General features: G+C 34.1%; 1 protein-coding gene across 1 annotated transcript in view; it reads right to left on the bottom strand.

Annotated features, from left to right (window-relative positions):
- Positions 1-7,917: 7,917 nt before the first annotated feature.
- The window catches only part of rerg (RAS-like, estrogen-regulated, growth inhibitor), a 45,659-nt gene continuing 28,676 nt past the window's right edge, over positions 7,918-24,900 (bottom strand). Inside the window, exons 3-5 of the mRNA XM_088644756.1 lie at positions 18,920-18,976; positions 11,963-12,036; positions 7,918-10,595 (exon numbers count right to left, since the gene is read on the bottom strand). Of these exons, the coding sequence (XP_088500882.1) occupies positions 10,188-10,595; positions 11,963-12,036; positions 18,920-18,976 (539 nt within the window). The 3' untranslated portion in view covers positions 7,918-10,187. The remainder of the gene's footprint in view (positions 10,596-11,962; positions 12,037-18,919; positions 18,977-24,900) is intronic.

The following is a 24,900-nucleotide window of genomic DNA, read 5'->3' as shown; positions in this document are numbered from 1 at the left end:
AATAGTTTATGAGCATGTGAAAGTCCTGGTAAATCGGAGATTCTCAAAACTTACTTTGTATGATTGGAAACAAATACGTGATCGGATCAACAAAATGCTGTGGTGTTACTTTTTGTCTATGAAAAAATAAAGTATTTTCATTACAAAGACGGTTACAAAGAAAGTGGACCAGGGTAATACTTTGAGCTTACAGCTTGTCCAAGGTCATTCATTATTAATACTATTAGTAATATCTTCGATAAAGACTTTAATGTATAAAATATTTCTGCATAATTAAAATATTTATGATAAAGGTGGTACAGTAGGCTGTGTACTTTTGTCCAACTGAGCAAGCTTGCTTTTATAAAACATACAAACTTTTTAATGTTTAATGATTAACATGTTGTAATACACAGTTTAAATGTAAAAGTCTAAAGAGTATACAACTTAAATTCTTAATTGAATAAAGATTGTCCCTCAGCAGTGATAGGGATTCGAAACCGAGTGTTTTCTGGTGACAGCTCAAATGCTGTACATGAGAGGTTAAGCTTTATTAGCTCCAACTGGCGGTTTTACAAGGTGATTCCGGATACTATTAACATAACCTAATGTGCATGCAGTATAATGATGGGATATGATGCGTTATGATGTGACACACCCACCGCGTTGAACCACAGTGCACCTTGCCGGTTTTGAATGGCTGCATCTGTATAGGTATATCATGCTGATGAATCCTAATAAGGGCATTCATGGCTGCTACCTTTTGAATTTTTAATACTTAAAGTACTATAAACATAGGTTAGAAAAATATCAAATATCAGAAAATGACCAAGTGGCTTAATCAATAATTAAATTAAACAATCATAACCCCCAAATACTGTATACTGTACCTGAGTGTTTGGTATAATTTGAGCCACGTGAGTGGCTTTGGTGAAAAGAGTAATAATGCAGACACACTGGGTTAAACAAATATTTATTAACAATGACAGAATAGACAAACTGCACACAACATAAATGTACAACACACACTGTACAAATTTACAAAGGCTTCCAAGAGGCCTGTATCCTGACCACCCATTTAAAATCCTAGACTGCTACTAAGCATTCAAACTCTTATACAGTATAATGCCTACAAGGACACAATAAGAGATAAAGCTGTATTCTAAACCAAATGGAATACTGTATGACCTATGGCTAAATCTCTTTCTCTGTAAACCTGTAAAATGAACGGGAACTTATCTTGCAATTCTAGAAATGCACACATAAATAAGGAGAGGCCGTTTTTAACCAAGGGATTTTCTAAACAGGAAATCAGAGTTCCTAAAACAATAGAATGCCAAGCTGTCTTAACAAGGTTCAAATATTTAACTCCACCCTGGTCTTTCTGGATGATCTGAACAAGAAGCTCTCACCTTTTCTCTTCCTCTCCCGTTTTTCCCCTCTCTTTATTCCCTACCGGTTAAATACTTTTTTCATGGACTGTTGATTCACAATCGTTTGCCCAGAACTTAATTAACTAGAGTAAACCAAGGTAAACTTTATAATTGCATTGATCAAAGAATCTCACACCACTACTTCTGAGCAAACATCTCCTCGCTTTGAAGCTCCTGAGAACTGGAAATGTTGACACTGGCCAGATGTTACCCATTGTATCTAGATTTATAAAGCCATTTCAATAGGCACTTACAATATTTGTAACAAAATGCAGGATTAGAATCAAGACTATTTATCTCCCAAGTGTTGTGATAGTGCTAGTAACGAACGTCCATACTTCGGAGCATTTGCATGCTGTTTTAAGGGCTCCATTGCCCTGTAGCAGGGGTATCCAATCCTTTTCCTGGAGGGCCAGTTTGTCTACAGGGTTAACATCTGGATGGGCTCTTAGCAGCCTAAATTAGCTCATTATTGGTTTAGGTTTCTAAGCCACACAGTTTAACTGCTAGCTTTCAATATGCTTGTGCTTTAAAGGAATCTAGAGAACATGCAGTGCCAGGATTGGGCATCCCTGCTCTGGAATGAAGGAAATACTTGTCTGTATGATCTAATGCTGTTAGGTGGACAGATATGTCTTCTGTTTTTTGTTCTAGCCATTTTAGGGTCGGATTTTATTTTTCTATTTTATGTGTATTCAAATTTTCATCTTAAGTGGCATTATAATTAGTATCAATCCTATGCCAGTGGAAATGTAACCAATTGGTCTGAAGGAGAAGGAAAAAATACTCATTGTAGAAGTGTTTACAAATGAAACATCCACCTGTATCATAAACTGATCAAAAATAGTTTTAACACCTGAGACAACTGTAGAATGACTAGACACTATCTTAATATATTTTGTCGTTTACTGTAAATGATGTTTCTCTGTGTCCTCCATTCTGGGACACTTAAGATGACAATTACTTTACACTTTGTTAATATTTTTTTTATTTCACATTATTAACATCTGCAGCAGATTATACATGTACAGTCTTTACACACAGTTGTTTACCAAATCATATAAACAAAAATTAAATAAAATATCCAGATACCAAGCCTTGTGTTCAAGCTACTATGCAAAATACAAATAATCTTGTGATTTAAGCAAATGTGCAAGGTTTCTAAAATAAACATATGTCTGAGAATCACTGTTTCATGTCTAAAAAGGTTCTTAGACTTGATCACTGCAGCAGTAACCATACTCTGGAGGAGGCATATAGGATCTCACTATAGATTACATGTTTTTGCGATCTTTACCATTTGTGAATAGTGACTCTTTGTCTCATAATTCATGGTAACGGTATCAATGTGATACAGAAAATTCAGACTTTTGAGGTTTCATCAAAAACATGAGTATATGGCTTGTGGCATAGTGGTGTGGTACAGTAGCTATCACTGCTCTCTCACAGCTTAAGTCCTAAGTTTGATTCTGGCCTTAGGTGCCTGATTTTGTGGAGTGCACAGCTGCTCTTTGTGTTCACGTGGATTTCTGTCAGGTGCTCCAATTTCCTCCCATCTCCACAAAGACAAAGACAACACTTCTGGGGGGATTATCTCCTTCATAGCATAGAAGAAATCTGTTAAAAAATGAGTCTCCATTTTTTTCTCATTGGTAGTTCTAGAAGGTTAATTTCCAAAATACCAAAATATTACAGAGCAGGACTTCCTTTAGCTGTACATTTTGAGATACCTGCCTCTCAAATTCAATTAGTAGAGTGTAAGGTTTGCAGGCCCTATTTGTCATTATTTCAGAAAGGCAATCAATTATCACAAGATATTCTGATTTGTAATTTCAAAATGTCCTACACGATGAACAATAGCAGGTAAAGTAGGAGGATTTCTTAAGACAGTCTTCAGTATACCCATTAAAGTGCAGAAGCTGACTCTATTTTTACCACAGGTTTAATAGTGACAAAAGTGACCAATAAAAATGACCCAAAACCAATCTTCTCCTAAAGGAACGTTGCCTTCCACAGCAGCTCTTATTTTTTTCATTTCTTTTTTTTCCTTCTTGCTCCAAAAAGCAGTATTATTCTGTCCTATAATAAAGGAATTTGTAGAACACGGCATACAATGGTCTAGTTACACTTGTAGTGTTATATGACAGAGTCCCGATGTTGGTGAAAGAAGTTGTTTATTACGCTTGCAAGTGGGAGAGTAGCTTACCAAAGCCAGTCTCCCCGAATGGTTATTAAGTTGGTCTTTTTATACAGTGTAACAAAGTATTAGCACATACATCATATGACTTGCTAACTGTCAACTCAGTCCTTTTCGTTCTTATGCTGGTCTAACAGAAAAGACCTCCTTATATGGCACTTTGCCAGAACTCAGCATTCACAAAACAGGATGTTACAAGTTCTGCATAGACGTCATGTGAAATCATGAATGGACAGCGGTTGCTATGAGTTTCCTGCTGACAGGCAAAGAATATGCAGCTTGACCTTTAGGAGATAAACTGTTAAAAGCATTTATTCTAGACTCTTCACACTCAAACCAGAAAGGAGGTTAAAATAAGGTGATCTGGGAGGTCCAGCTCGATGAAAATGATTGTCAATAGCATGAGGGTCCCATTGAGAATTTGCTGTGGAAATGCTATGCAATGCCAGCACAAAAAAAAATTGTGGGAAACAAATTAAAGACTAGTAAAAGTCTTTAATTACAAACTACAGTTTCATACCAGAAAACAATATGAATCTAATGAGACTAATAGAGTATGACACTGAAAGCAGTCACCAGGACATACAACAGAAGGTTTAAGATCAAAGGTACCATATGTGAAGGAGCATTACAGTATGTGGTGTTATGCCAGTGGTGCGAATGAAATGCAGCAAGCTTTTGAAATAATTTGTACCAGAGAGTTATAAATAATTGATCCAAGAACCCCATCAAACTGTTTTAAAGGATCCTTGTGGTCTGGCTGAATATGTTCAGTTCAACCACAATTTTTTTTTTATAGGAACTCCATTCCATTAAACAGTCCTTTTAAGGCTATAAAATGTGTCCTCTGTCCTAGTTAGAGTCTTTATTTTATTTCAAGTCATTATTGTAGGGTTTTTTAATATTGTAGTGAAATCTTCAAAACCCATTTCAAGCTAATTAGCTTTTGTAACCTGCTCTTTCATATTTTTCAGTCCTGGAATTATTAGATAGTTTTGTGTGACAGTTTATTAGAAATCTATACAATGTGGATATTGTTAAATATTATATGTGAATTGCTTTATTTACATATACGTTATATATATTATGTTTAAGGTTTAAATTACTGTACAAAGTACTACAGAAATAGACATAAAATATATAACTTAACATGATCTAGATATACCATTAAAGGTGGATTATTTACCCATAATTGGCTGTACTAAGGGCAACTAACAAAAATATTCCTGGACGTGGCTGACCTTTCATATTGGGTTCAATTTTAATAATAATGTATGTTCAATAATAAGTAACATTAGATAAGGCTGAATCCTAGGATTTAACTTTCCAAATTTCCTCTAGATCTTTTTTTAATTTGGGCATATTTTGTGTTCTGGAATTCATTTTTAAAATATTTATAAACATGAGGAATGTTTTCTGTTGGGTTTATAGTGTATACTGTTCAGTCACTTTTGTTCAGTGCTCATTTGAACAGTGTACAACAGGTCCCTCAAAATTCCGATAAAGAAGTTAACTTTAAACAGAGTGCTCAATCCAAAGTATTAGACATTTAAACTGCTGAAAGACGTTAAGACATTTTTCCTTTGGGCAATATCCTGTCTTGAGAAAAATGTACATATAACATACAGAACAAGATGTAGTTGGTCTCCCAAAGGGCAACTTGTTATACAATTGGCTTGTGGATTATTATTATTAAAATTGTTTTGCTATACCTTCAGGCAGATCAATATGCTTGGTGCTTTTCATAATGTTAATAAAAATATTTTTTGTAATTATAAGGATCACCCCCCACCCCCCTTTCCTCTTTCTCACACCTGAAGAAGGCTCCTCAGCCGAAACTTTTTCTTTTCTTCTCTTTTTAGCATAGAATACGCCTTTACTTGTTCCTTTGCTGCCTACGCATGCTGATGCAGCTACTGTACCTACTTGAATTAATAAAAATATATATAAAATAAGATATTAGGGAGCCTACTGGTTTTATCATGAGTATGGAACTGTGTCTGTAAAAACAGATGAGTAGACTTCTTGTGGGATATTAATTATGATTAAATGTGATTATTATTATATTACTTACACTTATATAGAGCTTTTATGGACACTCCACTCACAGCGCTTTACTTCCCTGCACCACCACCAATGTGCAGCTCACAATTGATAACTTAAGGTAGAAATGTGGCCAAGACATTGGGGTTAACACTCCTATCATTTCAAGATATTTTGTTTAATGCTTGAAGAGCATAGAATTCTAAAATCTCATTGTTAGTTAACTGTCACATTGAATGATATATGTCTTGAGAATTATTGAAAGGAGGATATTACTTACCTTCCTGTTCAGAGTTGGTTTACTGTATTTTCAAAATACAAAAAAGACCAAGAAACGAGACTGTTTGCCAAACACAGTAACTAATACCTACAACATTTATTATGTACAGTACATAAAGCCTCTCTAAGAATGACAATATAGTGTTTTTTTATATTTTTATGATTGAAATGAATTAATTTATTGTGAAACTGTAATTTAATCTCATATGGAACATCATATGTTATGTGTTAAGCACAACATCCTCATTCTGGGCACCTAGGAAAGACACAAAAATCATATTTTAAGTGGCAAGCAAATTGCATGCAGCTGTGTGCTGGTCAGACACTCTGTAAAGAAGAGAGTGCTCTGCTTACGTAACGAGGCAACCACACAGAATAATTATGGAACATCAAAAGCAGTCTTCTGCCCTCTGCCATGATATTCCCATAAACGTCCAAAAACCAGAAGATCTAAATAAAACTGGTACTGTCAGCATTTCTCAGGATGGTCAAGTCAAGCTTATGAATAATTCAGTTTAACACTTATATAAAAGAATTAAAACATTTTCTCCTCAGGCATCTACTGAACTGTACACTATTTACCATTTTGTTTCTTCCTTCAAGAAACAACTGTATCAGAATCTGGGATCAATTAGCAACGTATTACCACGTGGACAAGGTGGGTCAAATAGCCTTCTCTCATTCGTGCTGCTCTTACTATATGTACTGTAAACCAGTAAAATCTCAAATGCAACAGATGGACTATACATAATGTATCAAGGACAGAAAGCTGAACAAAACGCAGAGTTTAAAATACTTTTTTTTAAGAGTGTCTCCATCCAAATTGGCATTAGCAGTACTCTTGTGATCCTATTGACTCAGGGGCTGGGAACAGAGTGATAAAATTTGGATTTGGCATTTGGTAAAGGAAGGAAAAAAAAGAAATTAAGTTTATTTTAAATTTTATGGGAAAAATGAAAGTATACAGTACACTTAAGCAAATATACAGTAGTGACAAGTTGGTATTAAAGTTCAAGTGTTCAAGTACTAAATTTAGGGTGTTCTATGAGTTGTCAGACTTTTATTTTCACTGAAATGTTCCTCTTTCTCATATGTTGTAGTTTAGTACTGTTATCCAGCTTTGTTTTGGTTGATTTGTTTCTGTTACATGGTAATAATTTCAACCTCCACACTATTCACACTCAGTAGACACACAAGAACATGGGGTTACAATTACAATAAAACAGAAATTATTTTAGGACAGAAGTTCCTTCTTTACAAGTTATACCAGAAAAAGTCCTGATGCTCTCCTAGACTACTGTATCCCCTCTTGGCTGGCCTCCCTTCTATCCACTCCAACTCACCCAGAATTCTATGTCTCATCCACTTTGTTCTCCATGCTGCTCCTGTCTTCAGTCCCTTATCTCTCCTTGCATCCTTTCAGCCCCTCCTCTTCCACCAGAGTTTATGTACCCCCTGCATTTTCCACTCTTGCTCCCCTGAGGTGGAATGAACTACCTACAGTACCCAGAACCACAATATCTAAACACATTTCAGTACCTACTCAAGTCTTGGCTTTCATTTGCTTTATTCAGTGCACCTCTGATTCCACGGCTGGCAGTGCAGTTTGCTTGCTGCTCCATTTAACTGTAGACATGGAGTAATTGTCTCCAGGCTGTCTTCAGTTCTACTTGGTGTCCAAGTTGCATACTCCTTAAACTAAATGTCTTATAAATATGGTAATGTTGCTGAATAATCTGACTGGCCTCAACACGTTAAGAAATTAAAAAAATGTAAAAAATCAAAATACAAGACAAATAAAAAAGAAAAAAACTAGCTTCCTTGTCACAACAATATGAACAAAAGTATGAAAAATTTTACATTTGTGACATTTTAAAACAAATCGGAAAGATACTGTAGCTTTCCGTCTTTAATGTCCTTGACAAAACCTGTAAGCTTTGCAAGTAGTAAGTGTATTGTTCTTGCATTAAATAATTGACACAACGATTTATTTTAATGTTAATTTAATTTATAGTCAGCCATAGGGCATTTACAGTGTACATTTCACTTTTTCTAACAAATGGCTGAAGTTTGAAAAGTTTGAGTGTTTTACATGGGAGCTGTTCTTCAAAGTTCTTATGTTTTCAGAAATTGACAAAGTTATCGGTCAAATTGTTTAGGAGAGAAGCTCGGTAATATGTCTCACTGTTTTATTATTGAAACATAAGAAATTTGTATTTGCCCTTGATTATTTAAAACATATTATAACACTCTAGTATAAGTCAAGTGACAGACATACTGTACCAGATGAAGATGAACAAAGGCATTACTTTTAACTCTATGCATTAGTATATATATAGTAAGTTTTCATGAAAAATAAAGCAATTCCCTCATGCAAAATACAACATGCAGCTACAATAAGTTTTTTTTAAGTACATTAATACATAGAATTATAGCTTATATATGGAATCCTCATAGAATTCAGCATAAAAAAATATTTGTGGTGTGTGTCAACAAAAACAGTGTATAGAAATTAATTTTAAGTTGTAATCAATAATTAATCAAATTTAAATAAACTGTATATCTCTTGACAATATTAAAGAAATCACACACCCACATGAGTTTCATTATATCCATTTGTTAGAATAATGCCAGAACATGAACATTTAATGCCTTTCAATTCATCTACATACTCTAACATCTAAGATCTACACAGTCTTCATTTTAAGTAAAGTAAATCAACTATATTTTTACCTCATTAATCACAGAGCTCAATTGGTCAAACCAGGAAGTTCAAACATTTGCAGTTTTGCAGCTTTTGCATGTTTAATCTTTTTTGTTGTTCAGCAGCTGCTGCAAGATCCATAAATGTTTTTAATTCATTTACAGCATATCAGCAGGAAGTATATGGAGCTTTTAATCTGTACTGCACTGCTCTTGCTTTTTTAAACGCTATTTAAGTATAAGTTCCTTTGCAGTGTGTTTGACTAAGAAAGGAGTGTTTCGAGTTTTAAACTGTGGTAATAACACTTGCCTGCCATTTACTTAAGAGTTTTCAAGTTAAGGATAAACAGCTAATGTCTAAATGACAAATTTAACATTGAAGAAGTTCAAAACAAAAATGTCAACCATTTAACTAATGGTGTTAACTTGTACATATTGAACTTGAATATGTATTTACAATGAAGCATTGTAGTGTGTTCTATACAATCAAAGCTCCTTGTAGAATTACAGTATTTCTTACTAATAACTCAGATTTTAGTTAAGCTTCTGATTTAAGGATCTTTATTCAAGACTAAAGAGGATTAGTTTTTTTCAGTTTTGTAATTTTCTGACCACAATTGAATACAACTAGAATCTGTTTTGAAGCATAAATTAATTTACATTGTGCTGATTACTATGGGCATATACTGTAGAGTATTTACAAGCATATCTTGGTGTGCTTGTTTTCCTTCTGGTACTGTACAAAATCATTACACTTTTCTGATGAAGTATATACATAATATATCTCTTTGTACATAGAATGGTGTACCATTCTATACAGTTAGAACGTATAGTTTTGAAACAAAAAAACAAAGTATAAGACAGAGAGCATGAAATGAGAAGGATAAAATGAGACTGAAAGCAGAGACACTCCTAGCGCTGCCGTTTTTATTTACAACTACATGACAATCTGATAGGAAATGCACATATATAGGAATTCAGGATGGAACAAAAAAAACTCATAACATTAGAGGTACATTTTGCTGGGGTGGATTTGTGCCCACTCTTTAAACAATGCCTGTATAAACAAATTTCTAAGCCTTAATAGCCTCTCAGTTAACCCCCTCAGAGGAAGACTTTGCATTTCTCAGGTTCTCTCAAAGGCAGATAATTGACATGCTTGGCACTTGCTTACTCATTAATTACATCACCTACAGTACAACAAACGTAGCTTGACTCCCGATGACTTCCAATGTTTCAGCTTTAAGTTTAAGGCTGGGTTTTTACAATCTGAGAAGTAATTACTTTGGTGAATAGGACCTGTGTTTAGAATTCTCTACTACCCCCACCTTGGACCACATACAGTAGAAAACGGATTCTGCTAGGATGTGAATTAATAAAACTTAAATACAAAAGAATGAATTGGTGGGAAGTTTCACGATGCAGGCTGGCAGCACTAGTCATTGCTTCTTTCTCTTCAATCCAAAGCATTTTCAATCGTCTTTATATCCCACACATGCTGGTTTAATACTTGGATTATCTGAGGCCATCAGTAATGAGTGTTTCCGCATTTTTTAACTACTGATCTTGGTGAGCATTTTATTAATGGCCTGCTTAACGTGAGTGGTAGAGCTCCGTCTCCTGGTCTTACCCTGGACCATCTTGCGGCGCCGTACCTCCCTACAGAGCTCATAAAAGGCCTCTGCAATACAGCCTTCTCCAGTGCAGGCAGAGCACTCATAGAAAGCGCAGGCCATCTCTGTAGCTAGCTTCTCCCCTTCCTCAGTGCTCACCTGCCTTGAGTGCTCCAGGTCAGCCTTGTTGCCCACCAAAATTAAAGTCACATTCTTGGGTTTCCTGATCTCATCAAGGAGGTTCTTGAGAAGCACCACCTCATCAAAGCTGCCTCGGTCTGTGATGTCATAGACAATGACAAACCCATCGCCCCAACGCATGTGCCCCTCTTTCTGCTGCGTGTCCTCCTGAAACACACATTTGCTTCTCAGTAACTATGAAACATTGCTACTCTTTGCAATTTGTGTACTTTTGTGAAAGTAAAATTAGAAGTTAATAAACTAAATACACAGTAAAAACCAAATAACGTCTTCTGCATTTTTCAGACATGCAGTTATTCCACAAGCAGAGACATTAATAACATATAGTAGAGTAGCAGAAAAATGTTGAATTAGCTAGCAATAGTGTAGTTTTTAAGGTTTTAAAAAATTATTAACCTACTGTAATTTTTTTTTTTTTAATAAGGTTAAACCCCAGTTAAATGAACTAATGGGACAGGCCTAAAAGTAATTTTTGTGTTAAGGTCAGGATTTTAGCACCATATTATTTTAATAGTCCATTATGCACCATTGGAATACAATCATTGGCATTATATTAAAGCAAAGATTTTTCTTAAGTAAAAGTTCTAAACGAACAGAGAGCTCAGTGGAATGCATCCGTTGTTGGCTCACTTAATTTCAAATGTGGTAATTTCCAGATTTAGAATTTAAAGTACAGTAAACAGGCAACGATTTGGATGGAAATGCATACATACAATACATTTCCCCATATAATTCACTGGCTTCTTAGTATGCAAACAAATTTCTTATAACTGTGAAGGTATGAAAATAATTTTCCTTAGCTAGATGTTCTTACTATTGCAATTCAAATTAATGATAAGGTATTGTCACATCATACTGACACATCAGGCCAGGGACATGTACTGTATATCATATCATATAAAAAATTATTTAATCAACATTAAAAACAATAACAATTAAATGGAGTAAAAAAGCAAACTCATTTTATAAACCAAGTCTATTAGTTTCAGTCAATATTCACACAAAGTATCAGAAGTATACATGTAGAAAAAAATAAAATGTTCATAATAGTAGCAATACTGTATTTGAAAAGAGTTCAAGAGAAGAAGAGCTGAGTACTCAGTGGCAGAGACAGAGAGATGGACCACGCTTTTCTGTGGAGCTATCAAATGTGATTTGGAATAAACCACAACACGAATACCAGAGACAAAAAACTGCTAGTTCATCAGAGCAATAACCTTAATATACTGTATAGCCAGGAGAGCAATCACCTCAGAATCAAGAAAAACTCAAGTGAGGGCTCTCTAGCACAGGTGGACCAGGACTACCTCCTGTTAAATTAACATTTTTCATGTTTACTTACTGTAAAATTCATTAAACACTGTATATGGACGGTCTTTTATTTGAGTGTCTTATCAGTATTCAATAAGGCTCAATTTGCTCTATGTGTTTGCATTTTACCACTTTACAGACATTTGATATGATGTGTAGATCATAAGGATGAGACAGCACCTTTCTAAGGAGTTAGAACTCACCTGGCCAGCAGTGTCTAATATTTCCATGCTTACAACTTCATCGTCAATATTTGCTTGATGTCGATATGTTGACTCTTAAAATACAGAAAAAAGGCACAAATGTTAAAACTAATTTCTTTGTTCACAAGACAGGTGTGCAATTTACAGACAGTTTTGCATGACTACAAATATGTCTTAATACAATACAAAATTCCAATAGATAATTCAGCAACTAAGCCGTCTCCTGTTTTAATGTCAGAAATAGAAACAAGCTCTGGGTCACAATAACTTTGACCTACATTATTGAAATGCCAGATTTGCCTTTGAAGCAGAATTCGCACATGTACAGTATGTAATGGCTTTTACTTTAAAGAGTAACTCTGCAGGCACAGGGTACAAGTCAGGTCTACATTCTGGATGGGATACCAATCTGTCATAAGACACACACATGCAAGGGGCAATACAGTGAAACTAATGAAGCTGCACAGCATGTCTTTCGACTCGGTTTATAACCAGACTACAGGGGAAAAAATCCTGACAAATGCATGAAAGACATGCAAACTCAATACCAAGAATCCAGGAGCTACAGTATAATGCCACAGCTGAGCCCACAGTTATCTCTTAATGTCAAAATACTGGAGGAAAGAGCTAGTGAAGAATAAATAACAATATCTTAAAATTGTGATCACCATCTTTGGCTTCTAAGCATTTTATCTTTATTTTACATATGTGTATAAAGAAAGTATACACTACAATATTGATTTTAATATACTCATGAAATTTTTAGAAATCTTAGTATTTCAGTTCATTGGATATTAACGAACAAAATTTATCTTAATATTCTTAAGTTTCTGTTGAGAGCTGTTCTAAATGACTCATAATAGTCCACTTGAACAGGTTGCCAAAATCACTTTTCTTTTGAATGACTTGTTGAATCACTGATGTTACAGTATGTTCAGTTTACCAAAACACTGATATGTAAATAATACATTTTAGTTTACATTATACCACACACCTTTTAGAAATAGTGGAGATATTACATAGCATAGTAAATTACTAAATATCTTGTACTAATAATATTACAGTTGGTGATGCCAATAAACACGGATAACAGAAGAGTAAAACAACCACTGATTTAAGGTAAAATATAAAAATGTACAGTATATAAAAAATTGAGTTTAATTAAATTCTATATTTGACCATTATAGTTCACTTTGTGCAACATTGCATAATTTAAAATGGTTAAATAGTTATTAATAATATTAATAATATTAGTACTAATTGTATACAGAGTACTGAAATCAATAGCATTTATAACATTTTCAATGTTTCCCTCACAATAAATATGTAAATTAAATCCACTTTTTAAGTTAAAGGTGTGTTTGTGAAGGAATGAGAACTTAGTGGCTTCACTGTACTTTTACATTCTTTTTACAAGTTTACATTCATCTTTGGACACCTGTAGAAGACGAAAGCAAACCGATCTAATCACCATTGTGGAGTTGCCAAGACATGTCTACAGGAAAACATGTTTCCTGGAACAACATCTGATTTGAAAGACAGATGAAAAGAAAGACTGGGGATCAATCTTAGGTGTGATGCTTTGTTTTCAGTATTTATTGCTTGCCTTTAAAAGCTGTAATTGACTGAGATTAAGGTACACAGTATATACAGGTATCTAACATACGTAACAATGTCTATTAACAGCAAAAAGAAGGTTATGTATTCTTGCAACACATTTAAACAAGATGTTTTTAGCACCTATTTGATAAGATATAAACAGTTGTGTAGAAATTACATGTTAAAATGATATTCCAGATTTTAACAGCCTAATCCTGGTATATAGTTGATTTAGTGTGTGCCATTGAAAAACTTATTGGCTTTAACCTGCTTGGTAATATGGATGAGATCAGAATCCAGCCTGCAATAAGGCAGGTAGCTGCTACAAGACTTGATGGGTTGCTGGAAATAATACAACTTAATTTGTGAGTGCTTTTTAAGTAACTTGAAGTGGTGTGCTATAGAGCATACAGATGCAGCCATTCAAAGTGCGCGGTACAGACACGTATCGGAGGTAATTGGCTGCGGCGTGTGACGCACGGTGACGCGCGGCACTGCGGTACGTGATTGGTTGACCGACAGGGGCACTCGTGGTCCGTTGGTCTGTCGTAGAAAGATTTACAGTAAATGTCTTTACTGTGCCCGTTTTAGTATTGAATATTTAGATGGAATTTTACCACTGAAGGGAAATCTTAGTAGCTGAGCATAAAAAGAATAGGAGCATACTGTAACGTGTGTGAAGGCCATAAACGATATTAATTTTGGAACATAAACATACAGTATATGGCTGGTCTTGGTACTTTAAAGAAAAAATACACACCAGTATTCCATTTCTCCCTAAACATTTTAAGCATCGAAGTCTTTAACTAACGTGATACCGGAGTCAACAAGCATACTTTTAGAATTTGATTAAAAGGGAATATAATATGGAATCGCGTATCTAAAGAAATTAATAACGATATAATTATATTCATGTACCGCAACACAAGAATAGTACACGCTGTACATTGTCTGTTGATAATGTTTCTGCAGACAACAGAAGAAAAGGAAAGTGAAAGAAAAAGGAGAATAGCAAACTGACTAAGGAAAACCACCACCAATCTTGCATACCCCACGAAGCATTAATGTATTGGTTTAAAGCCCAATCAAAGATAAAATTATACACAATAGAAGCATAAGGATTGTAGTTAAAATTATTAATCACAATTATACAAACATTAATTAAATTATTGTACAAAGTTGGAAAGTATGTATCAGGATATTTACAAATAAAATCCAGGACGTACCTGACAACTGTTAAATGAAAGGGTTTTTTTTTTTTTAAAGAGTAAAGGCTAAAAGGCCATCAGTTGAACCGATTTCCTCTGAGTCATTTACATTTTTAATCACATTCAGACCCTGTTGTTGAAAGGCTATTTGATTACCCCCCAGCTTTCAGGGAATATAATTATTCTTGGCCTCTAACAGCATTTGAAATATGGAGACTGGCTTTGGTTTCCCCGTGGTTTAAGTGAAATATACAGTTTACTTCCAAAGCATCCAAACAACATCAACTGGACAAGTTTAATATGGAAAATGGACTGTGATTGTTTAAGTTATGTTAAAGTTTAAGTTACAGTATTTTTAAGTTATTTTAGAGTTAGTGTGCCTGCAGTTATTTCCCTTAAAAAGACCTTTCAAACCCAGTTTTTTTAAGTCATATACTGTAAAGAAACATTCAGTCCTACAAGGAAATATCCTTATAGTATCCAATATAAAGTTCCATATTTGACTAAATGTATGTATACTAAACCAATTATTTAAAGAGCTGATAGATCTACATGTACAATACAGTATCTGTACAAAACTACAATAGTTTTAACTACAAGAGTAAACTCTTAGGAGAATAAGCTTTCTTACTCTTTGCAGTAGATATGTATTAAGTGCTTTTTTTATTTTGAATAATTCTTTAGTGTCATACAGCTACAATGTACTTCAATGGCTAGAATTCCCAGCCAAATGGAGAGAAATTTCCTTAGCTGTTGACTGAAGTCACTAGATCCCTGCTGTGCTTTGCCTATGTTAATTAAGTTTCTAATTATCAATATTTGTATATTATAGATATAATGTTCTAGCTGCAAAACCTAATTAACTGCGTTTACCTTCTTTTCAGTTTATAGTGATATAATAAACAGTAAGTGGAAATGGGAAAAGCATCTTATCAAAATCTTATTTAGGGAAGTAGAGGTTTATTTATACAATGAGCAAAGGATCAATATGTTTGGATATAGTAACATAGCAAATCCCATTAATTTTCTAATCATAAATTTCTGTCACCCATTTATTATGGTACTGTATGGTGGTTAGTTATCATAACCACATAAACCATAACAAAGCAATTCCTGTATAATACCAGCAAACATCTTTAGTCATTTCAGTAATGCAGAGTATTCAACAACATCAAAATAGTAATGATATCCTACAGCACAAGAATGACTAAAAAACCCGAACTATGTATTCTGTTTCAGTACCATGCATTAATCTAAACCCAAAATGAAATGCATGTGATAAAGTGGGTCTTGAGGTGGCCCTGAGTGGTAAACACAAAGTTGATGGTGCAAAAGAGGAGGATGAGCAGCACAGGAGAGTGGAGAGAAAGAATAGCTACACTGTATGCTTTGAGCAGAAAACGAGTGAACAGGGTGAGAGGTAGCTTGGGGCTAATAGAATGATAAAGGAAGTAGTAGCTGAGAACCAGTGTCTGGTCTTCCTTTTAAAGATTCCTCTTATCTCTCATTGGCTAGAAAAGTACCATAAAATAAAAATCCAAAAGTCCACAATGTTGGGTCTTATCTATTCAGAACATCTGGAGGCCATAAAAAATAGAATTGCAGAATTTTCCAATTTTGTATTGTAAAATGAATTTGTCGCCTTGTCATTTAATACCTTTGCAATGTAAGCAATAGGGCGATATTTTATTTCACTGCATGTTTTAACTGGGCCAAATAATGAGTTTGATGGATTGGATTAGCTGGAGGCACTGGTTTTGATTTCTAAAGCATATGCCTCACAATGGAGAGTATGCCTGTAGAGTGAGGCTTGGTCTCACACAGTTAGGTAGAATAATCTCTTGAGGGGTCCTGACACTTCATGTTTTTTCTTTTGCTCCTGGCTGACAAGATTTTGAGATGAAGCTTCGACAAGGAGATGATTTAGTGGGTCAGTATACAAAGGGAAGTAGAAAAGCAAGCTTGAGCAGGGCTTCACTAATAAATTACTTGAAATTATTGAAAGAGTATTTGCTTTCCCTGCATGCTGTTCTGAAAAATGTCTGAAAATTCAAATTTTCCTAGAGAAAAATGACTTTCACACCACATCAGTAGACAGTTTTGTATTGGATAATTTATTCTTCTCTACAATCGGAGCAAATGGAGCCTTACCTTGTTTGACTGGATGAAGTATCTAATTTATAAGATATAACTTAATTTTCAAGTGTACAGTACGAGATGATATACAGTATCTAGTATATTGCTAGTGGTCGCTCTGCAAAACATTTTTTTAAGTTAGAGAAATATTGGCACTTAGCTAATTCACATCGAAATATATTCCTAAATGTCTTTTCTGCTCAAAGTTTCATGAACATTTCATAATATTCAAACAAAAGCTACAGAAACCATAAATAAAGGGGAGAGTAAAAGGAAATTTAAGGAAAGTTATTTAGTTTAAATAACCACCAAAAGTGTGAATGTATACTGTATCTTAAAATTAAATCAGTACTTAATTTTTATTCTCAGATTCAGACATTCAGATTCAGAATTGTTAATGTTCAGTTTAAAAAAGAAATACAGTACAGAGTTGGGAAAAAGTACCTTTAGAAAACAATGTATTTCAGTTACAAGTTATTTTAAAAGGTATTTTAAGTGCTTCCCTAGGCTATTTAATCATTACCTAAATGTAATAATGGGAACAAGACATTATTTTCAAAAATGCAGTTTTCACTTATTAATCAGTCTCATCTGATATAGAGCTATACTGTACATTTCATATTTGGCTTTTTTGTTTTAGTGATGCATTTATTTAAAGAGACTGTTCATAAATTACATTCAAACTTAATTACATTTTAAAGCAAACAACAATATTCAATATAAAAACTATATAAATACAGTGGCAAATATAACACAATATTTAATAAAACCATGTTTAATTAAATTAGAAATAAAAGCACATTAGAAAAAAGTTCAATTACAGTGGAAAATTAGCAGAATTTAATTTGACTCCTGTTTCCTTTCTACCCAATGCTGGGTTTAGAATTTGTGATTGATGGTGGGGTTGACATTTCTTTTTAATTCTGGCACTGGAACTATATGTTCAAAAACAAGAGAGTTCCAAAACATTTTAAGTTTCTATATTCTCAGCAGTTCCTAATTAAATACTAAATCTTTTTTTACTAAGTTTCAGTCTATGTTTGCTCTGCAGTCTGAAAAACCATTTGAATTGACATCTGGACTAAATAATGTTTATTTCTTTAGTAAAGCTTTGAACACCTCTGTCACGTCACCCCTACTTTGTCTGCTAAATGGAATTATTTTAATCTCCCCCCATAAATCTTGATCCCAACTGAATCTTGAATTCACGAGATGTCCTACCACGTGAGATACAAAATAAAATAATAATAAAGTGATTTACATACAGTATGACAGACTTAGTCTGTATTTCTCAAGCACCATGTTGTTCTCATTAATTGCTTCCAGCCACTATACAGATGCCAAAATGAATGGAAAATCCACTGTACATTATTTTTTTCCAACTTGTAACCACACATTTCAGTGTTAAAGCCATTTATTCTGTACATGCAGAGCTTCACATTTAGTAACAAAAAACAGTTTTCCAGGTTATCTTCCACATCTGTACCTAACCAAAGAAAATATCAACTGAACAACAAATTCTATATATAACATACAGTAACCCCTTTAGAGATTGTCTAGGACAGCCTGATTTGTTTGGTAGAGGTCTGTGGTCTAACAAGATCATTGTAGAACATCACTGTAACCTGTTTTAATTGATCTTATTTTGTTTTTTTCCCTTTACTTGTCCCACATAGGGCAACAGTGTGGAGCAATACTCATGACTGAAAGGCTGTCAAAGGTTGAAATCATTGGTGAGGCACTTCTTTTTTTATCTTTGAACAAGGGACTACACTCTGATTGTTTTTGTAAAATGTCAAATCGTTCATAGCCAAGTATCCAAATTACTATGGATAAAGCATCAGACTAATAAATTATGTAGATTTGGCCCTAATAGGTACTGTATAACCAAGTAAAGCCTACAATTAAGTATATAAAAAATGTTTTTGGTGGTAAGTTCAAACTTACAACAGCAATATATTATGGAACTCCAGTAACACATGATTACCTTATACTGTCTAAAATTGTCACTTACCAAGCGTTGGGTCATATTCCCAGATGAAACGCTTGGTCAGAAATCTCACCACAAGAGCTGTAAGTAAAGAGAAACACATTAATTATGACCTTTAAGCTTCCAGGGGAAAATAAGAGTTAAGCAGTAAGCCTTTATCCCATCACTGTGTTCAGTCAAGTCTCACCTTTTTTATAAGATTGTTTCTTCCTTTTGCGCGAGTGCAAATAAAACATGTCTTAATTACCAGGAGATGTTTCTCCTCAGGGAAAGACTTTGTACTGTATGTTCAATGTCTGTAAGGATCCAATTGCATACAATTAATTCATTTTTCACTTCATTTCTGTCCAATAGTAGCATGTTGCTCATTCAAAGGTCAGATATAATGCTTAAGCTCTGACATCTACTGTAAATGCATTACTCACACACTACTTGAGCATAACATTTTTTCAGAAGATGCATAATGTACTGTATCCTAACAAAGATGGAAAGGTTTGGTAACTCATATTATTAAGGCTCATCACATACAGCCTAATACATGCCAGTCTCCAGCTCATTACAAGGTAACCTGTTTAGTCCACATTCGTCACAGCAGTGTGTGTATTCTAATAACTGAGATTGTGTAAGATTAGCCTGATTCTAGATAGGAAGTCTTCTGTTTTAACAGTTGAACATGCTAAACAGGTTGTGTCAATCTTTGTACGTAAAGACCAGTAGTTGTATGTAAAACCAGTAGTAAGTCAATACTATACCCAAAAAGTAGTCCTGTAGGTGTCAATCAATAAGGAATTAGATTTGAGTTATATGAATAATATAATTCTGTAAACCTGAGGAATTCATGAATATTATTTCCTCAGAAATGTAAATGGTTTGGTTATTTCTTAATAAATGTTCCTTCTTTTGCAGCCTTTAAAGTATTTTTTATACAAAATAATGGTTAAAAACTAGTAATATAACAGCTTGCAGGACGTTTTGGTTAGAATTTATTTTCCGTCACCAACTTTTATCATCTGTTGAACACATTGCTGTTCCTAAATATGAATACATCCAGAATTAATTACTTTGATATTTTGATGTTATTATAATGTTTCAGCATGTTGCATTCATTAACTTCAGAATTCATATTTAATGCTCTGCTTTATTAGGTGATACTTGGTGACATACAAAAAATACTCCCGTGTACAGCTTCATGAGAATGAGAATACTGGATTTTTTCATTACATGTGCCACTTTCATCCAGTTTATATAATTTTTTGTAAACAATTAAAGTAATGCAATGCATTTTGAAAATTAAAGAACATTTACATTTTGTAAAAAATTTAACTGACACCAACACCATTTTCCACATGTTTGTAGTATTACATACTGTATGTGCTTTCTTGCAAGCCCCAAGTGGGATTTGAGATGTTTATTGTAGTTCCCTTTGTGGAGTGACCTCGATATTGTTGACCCAGATATTTTTTCCAACTCAGACACTGAGCTACAGTATATAACTCTTTATAAGTCAGTTAGCCTCACAGGGTCTCTAACCAGTTTCTTCCTGGCCAGGTTGCTCAGTTTGGTGGGACAGCCAGATCTACAGGAGGTAGTGTTTGGGTACATTCCACTTCTTAATGATTGACGTCACTGGGTTCAAAGAGATATTAAAAATATTTGAAATAGTTTAATATCCTTCTAACCTGTGCCTTTATACATCTTTAACGTTGAGGTGGTTTGAAAGCTCTTTGGTTAAATATTTGCTTTAAATTAACTACCTGACTGAGAGACCTTACAGATATACTGTACAGTAGGTTATTTATTTATTCAGAAATCATATGAACCCTAATTACACACAGAGGCTCTATTAAACTCAATTAAATGGCTCAAAATTATGTTGCCACTTATTTAGGTTTAATTTGTTTGCCACAGCAAAGGGTTGGAATATGTATGCAATTGTGACCTAATTATCTATTTCATTAATTTTGTTTCTTGCCTTGAATGTGTGGAAAGAGTTGTGTGTATAACAAACATTAATTGCTACTTCAAAGTGGGATGACTGTAAGCTTTAGAGCAAATGTTAAAGCCTTTCAAGGCACTTTATACAGTGACTTCAGAGGTTTGCTGCTTCAAACAATAATTCATTCAACCTCCCATTCATAGTGTTAGTTTCTACAGACTGAATTTTGCTCTGGGATATTTCTTTTCCAGCAACACAGCTAAAACCTTGGGCTCATGTAACTTGAAGAACCTGTTTGAATCTCAGGAGAAGATGATAAGTTTTCACTATTGAAAGAGACTATAGAAAATAATTTCTTTGGAAAATGGAAATCGGAAATTATTGTGCTGAATGCTTTAAACATAATCCTGTCCCTTAGGGCCGAATTCATTAAATGTATTAAAAAACAGCAATCACTGATATGGTACACATTTTTTGTGGTAATGAAAAAATGAAAAACAACATCAATCTTGAAGATAGCTTTTTCCTTCCAATATAATGAAACTCCTCCGAACATCATTAATCTAGACATACTGCATCACACTCCTTTAACCTCTTCTTTATATCCTTTTTATTTTCCTCACTTTCATGTATTTAGTATGTTTAAATGTTGAGACTTTCCTCTTGTGCTGCTGTGACAGGGCTGTCATTTTGTTATGTTTTATTTTTTTTTCAAAGTTAAGTTTCATAAATGGGTTTATTCTAAAATATTGTTACATGGGCATTTTCAAACTTGATCAGAATTGAAGACACTTCCTGACAGAAGGTACAAGTGATCACCAGAAGTAAACAGAAACTAAGTAATGAATATGTTTACATTCATTATTATTAATGAATAATAAAATATTCCCCTTAGGATCTAATACCTGGGTGCAATTCTGCTTTGTCACCAGGAGACAATAGTGTTCAGCTTTCACTTCCCTCCAGCCCATTTTTCTACACATTTTTCTACTGCTGAAAATGATGCCGTAAATTGAAATTTCCCCATAAATTGTACAAAGACAATAGTCTGTTCATTGATATAGAAGTGCTACAAGAAAATAATGTAATTTTTATTAATGCATTCTCTAATAATATAGCCACTCACTTTACACATAAACATGAACAGCCCACTGGAAACTCTCCTAACCAATGGCACACTAGTTTAAGAATATAGGGAAACCAGAAAGATTACCAAAAGTCTTATTTTGTGAACAATTGTTTTTTCTTTCAGTTTTAGTTCAATAAACCTGATGATTTATTGTTTGCAAAACTATCAGGCATATTACCTAGGCAGGGAACACACCGAAATCATACCATTCTCATGTAGCCCTTTTATCATCAACTAATTTTCATACTGTATAGGGACTTACATCATGGATAAAACATGTTTTCTAGATACTACAAAACTATCAGTTAACAAGCACTTAACTGATACATCTAATTAGAACATTTTAATACATAACAAACAATAGTCAATTAATAGAACGTTGTACAATGCTAAGGGTTCACGCAAAGATGAATTAAATGCAATCCCTCAAATGTACATTTGAAAGGAAACACAGTATAAAATATATTGCAAAGGAACAAGTAATAGGTTTATTCCATGCTGAAAAAAAAAGAAGAAAGAAAACACAACATTCCGGACGTCGAGCCTTCTTCAGGTGTGAGAGAGACAAGGCAGGAGGCAAAGGTAATGTAGCCGGAGAACAAAGGTTAGGAGAGAGGATGAGCGAGAGGCGGGAGCAGGGGACAGAAAGAGAGGCCAATCAAGAGGTGTGAAGTCAGAATAGGTGTAGAGAGGTGTGAAATGAAACCTCCAATGAGTAGAGAAAATTTAGAAGAAGAGTAGTCTGTCGTTAAGAGAAAGGGGGAAGGTGTGATCCTAGCTGCAGGATAAGTTTGGTTTCGGTAGTCTTTCTGATGTATAGTATGAGTTCGGAAAACCGTATTTGAGAACACAGACGGAGAGATTACCCACCTGAACTTATAAAATATATTGTATTATTTATTTTATTTTGAATAAATAGAATGATTTAAAACACCAAAAGTATGAAAAAATCTTAGATTATCTTTACATTTAAAAATACATTTACTCTTATCAGATCTCATTATCTAGCATTGCCAATTATAGAGTTGCTTTAAAACTTCCTTATAAGTGGAATACTTTAATAGAAAACATATTCTCTTCTATAAAAATGTGATGCATTTTTGTATAAGGAGATCTTACCTTTTGTATTCATTAGATGTTTTGCCATGCATTTGCAGTTTTGCCTTGCTATACAATTTTAATAAGCAAGTCTCTTTTTTGCTTTAAATAAAAAATCTATTACACAAAATGTTTATCAGAATTTTCTGTTTTAAATGATACTGAATACAATTACTATAACTATATAAAATAAAATTGTCATTATAAATTGATTTAGCTGAGAACTATCCTAATCTACAGTATATTATGCTCGTTTCTATTTATATAACTGGACATTTTATTATTGCAAATTTGAGTACCTTACCTAAGTAAAATAAGGTACCATAGTACCTTACTGGTAGGTACTAAGCCAATCTGTTAATAGCAAAGAAACAGCAAAAATATTCATTTTTTTAACACAGAAATCAATTCTTTTTAAGTTAAGTGTTGTAATCATTTTACAAAAAAAGTGTTTTAAAATTCCATACAGTATGTATCAAAGAGGCATCAAACCAGCAATGAATGGCTGCAATTTGTCTACTCTGTCAAAATAAAATAAAAACATTACATTTATACAGTATTCACATACTGTAGGTTAAGGTCATATCCTTATGAAATTACGGGTAGTCTGTTACAAATGTACAGAAAACAGAAAATTGTAAGGTTTAAAAAGTAAAATAAATCTGGAGGTCTGGACTAATAATGTTACACTTAGAGTCCATTTACGTGATTACTACGTATTCACCATGTGTACAATGATCCTTGGTAAACATAGACAGACATTTGTGTAAGCTTAAGTGAAGTTTGGTCCAACCTCCTTCACAAGCTTCTCAAGCACGGTTCCCATCTCATTTCCTATCAGTAATGAAATTGCTGTTCTGGATTACAAGGGGATCAGTCCCTTCTAGTTTGCAGGCTCCAATTTAAGCCATGGCAGAAGCTCGGTTTTCTACCACACTATGGTAATATCAGACCTGCAGTTGCCTCCAGTAAGACAGCATGATCAACACAACAGCTTTCCTTGTCAGCAGTAAAGACTGGAATCCAATCATTCATAATGCTTTGCAAAATGTCTCAGTAATATCCTGTGAATTAATGCAACATAAAAACTGTAAGCAATAGCACATTATCCCAATCCAAAAGGGGTAGTTGCGAGGATGACTCATCTTAAAATCTGCATCCTTCCTGAAGGACTTCCTCTCTTCCAGGCCTCTAAACCCCATGTCATCTTCTCATTTCCCACAAACGTGGTGACAATATGGGATTGACTCCACTTAATGGTGGTATTTAACGGAAGAGGTCAAATACTAATGTCAGATTGCCATTCCCCTAAGTGACATAAACATAGGCGATATTTTTTCTTCTTTTGGAGGGTCCTCTTGGATCCTCATCCTCATCCATTAAATTCTAGCAAACTCCAGCAAGTAGTAACTCTCTACTTTTCCCTTGCTCCTTCCATACCAGCTACTCTTCACTCATCTCTACTACCCTACACTTATGTCCTCCCTTGCTTCCCATAACTCTCTAGAAATCTTCTTTAGCACTCCTCCCTTCACCTCAACATTACTGTTGCAGCTTCCTCCCAGATTGATTCCTAAGTGAGGGGGGGTGTGACAGCGCCGGTCTTTGGCCAGTTATATACAGTACATCCTAAAGGAATCATATAAAAAAATGTTCCCACATCAGCTCCTTTGAATTGATATAAATATTTTTTCTTATATTTACAATAAAATCCATCTGTTTTAATTACCAAAATGTAATCTACAGGAGACTGCTCACATACTGTATTTTCAAGAGATGTGGAAAATGTTTTATAATCCCTAAATTTAAAGTAACTCTACAAAAAGATTTTTATTAGGCATT

This window comes from Lepisosteus platostomus, chromosome 9, assembly GCF_059453375.1.
Source record: "Lepisosteus platostomus isolate fLepPlt1 chromosome 9, fLepPlt1.hap1, whole genome shotgun sequence".
In the NCBI taxonomy this organism is placed as follows: Eukaryota; Metazoa; Chordata; class Actinopteri; order Semionotiformes; family Lepisosteidae; genus Lepisosteus; species Lepisosteus platostomus.
The sequence above is the reverse complement of the archived record's forward strand: the minus strand, read 5'-3'. Positions and strand labels throughout refer to the sequence as shown.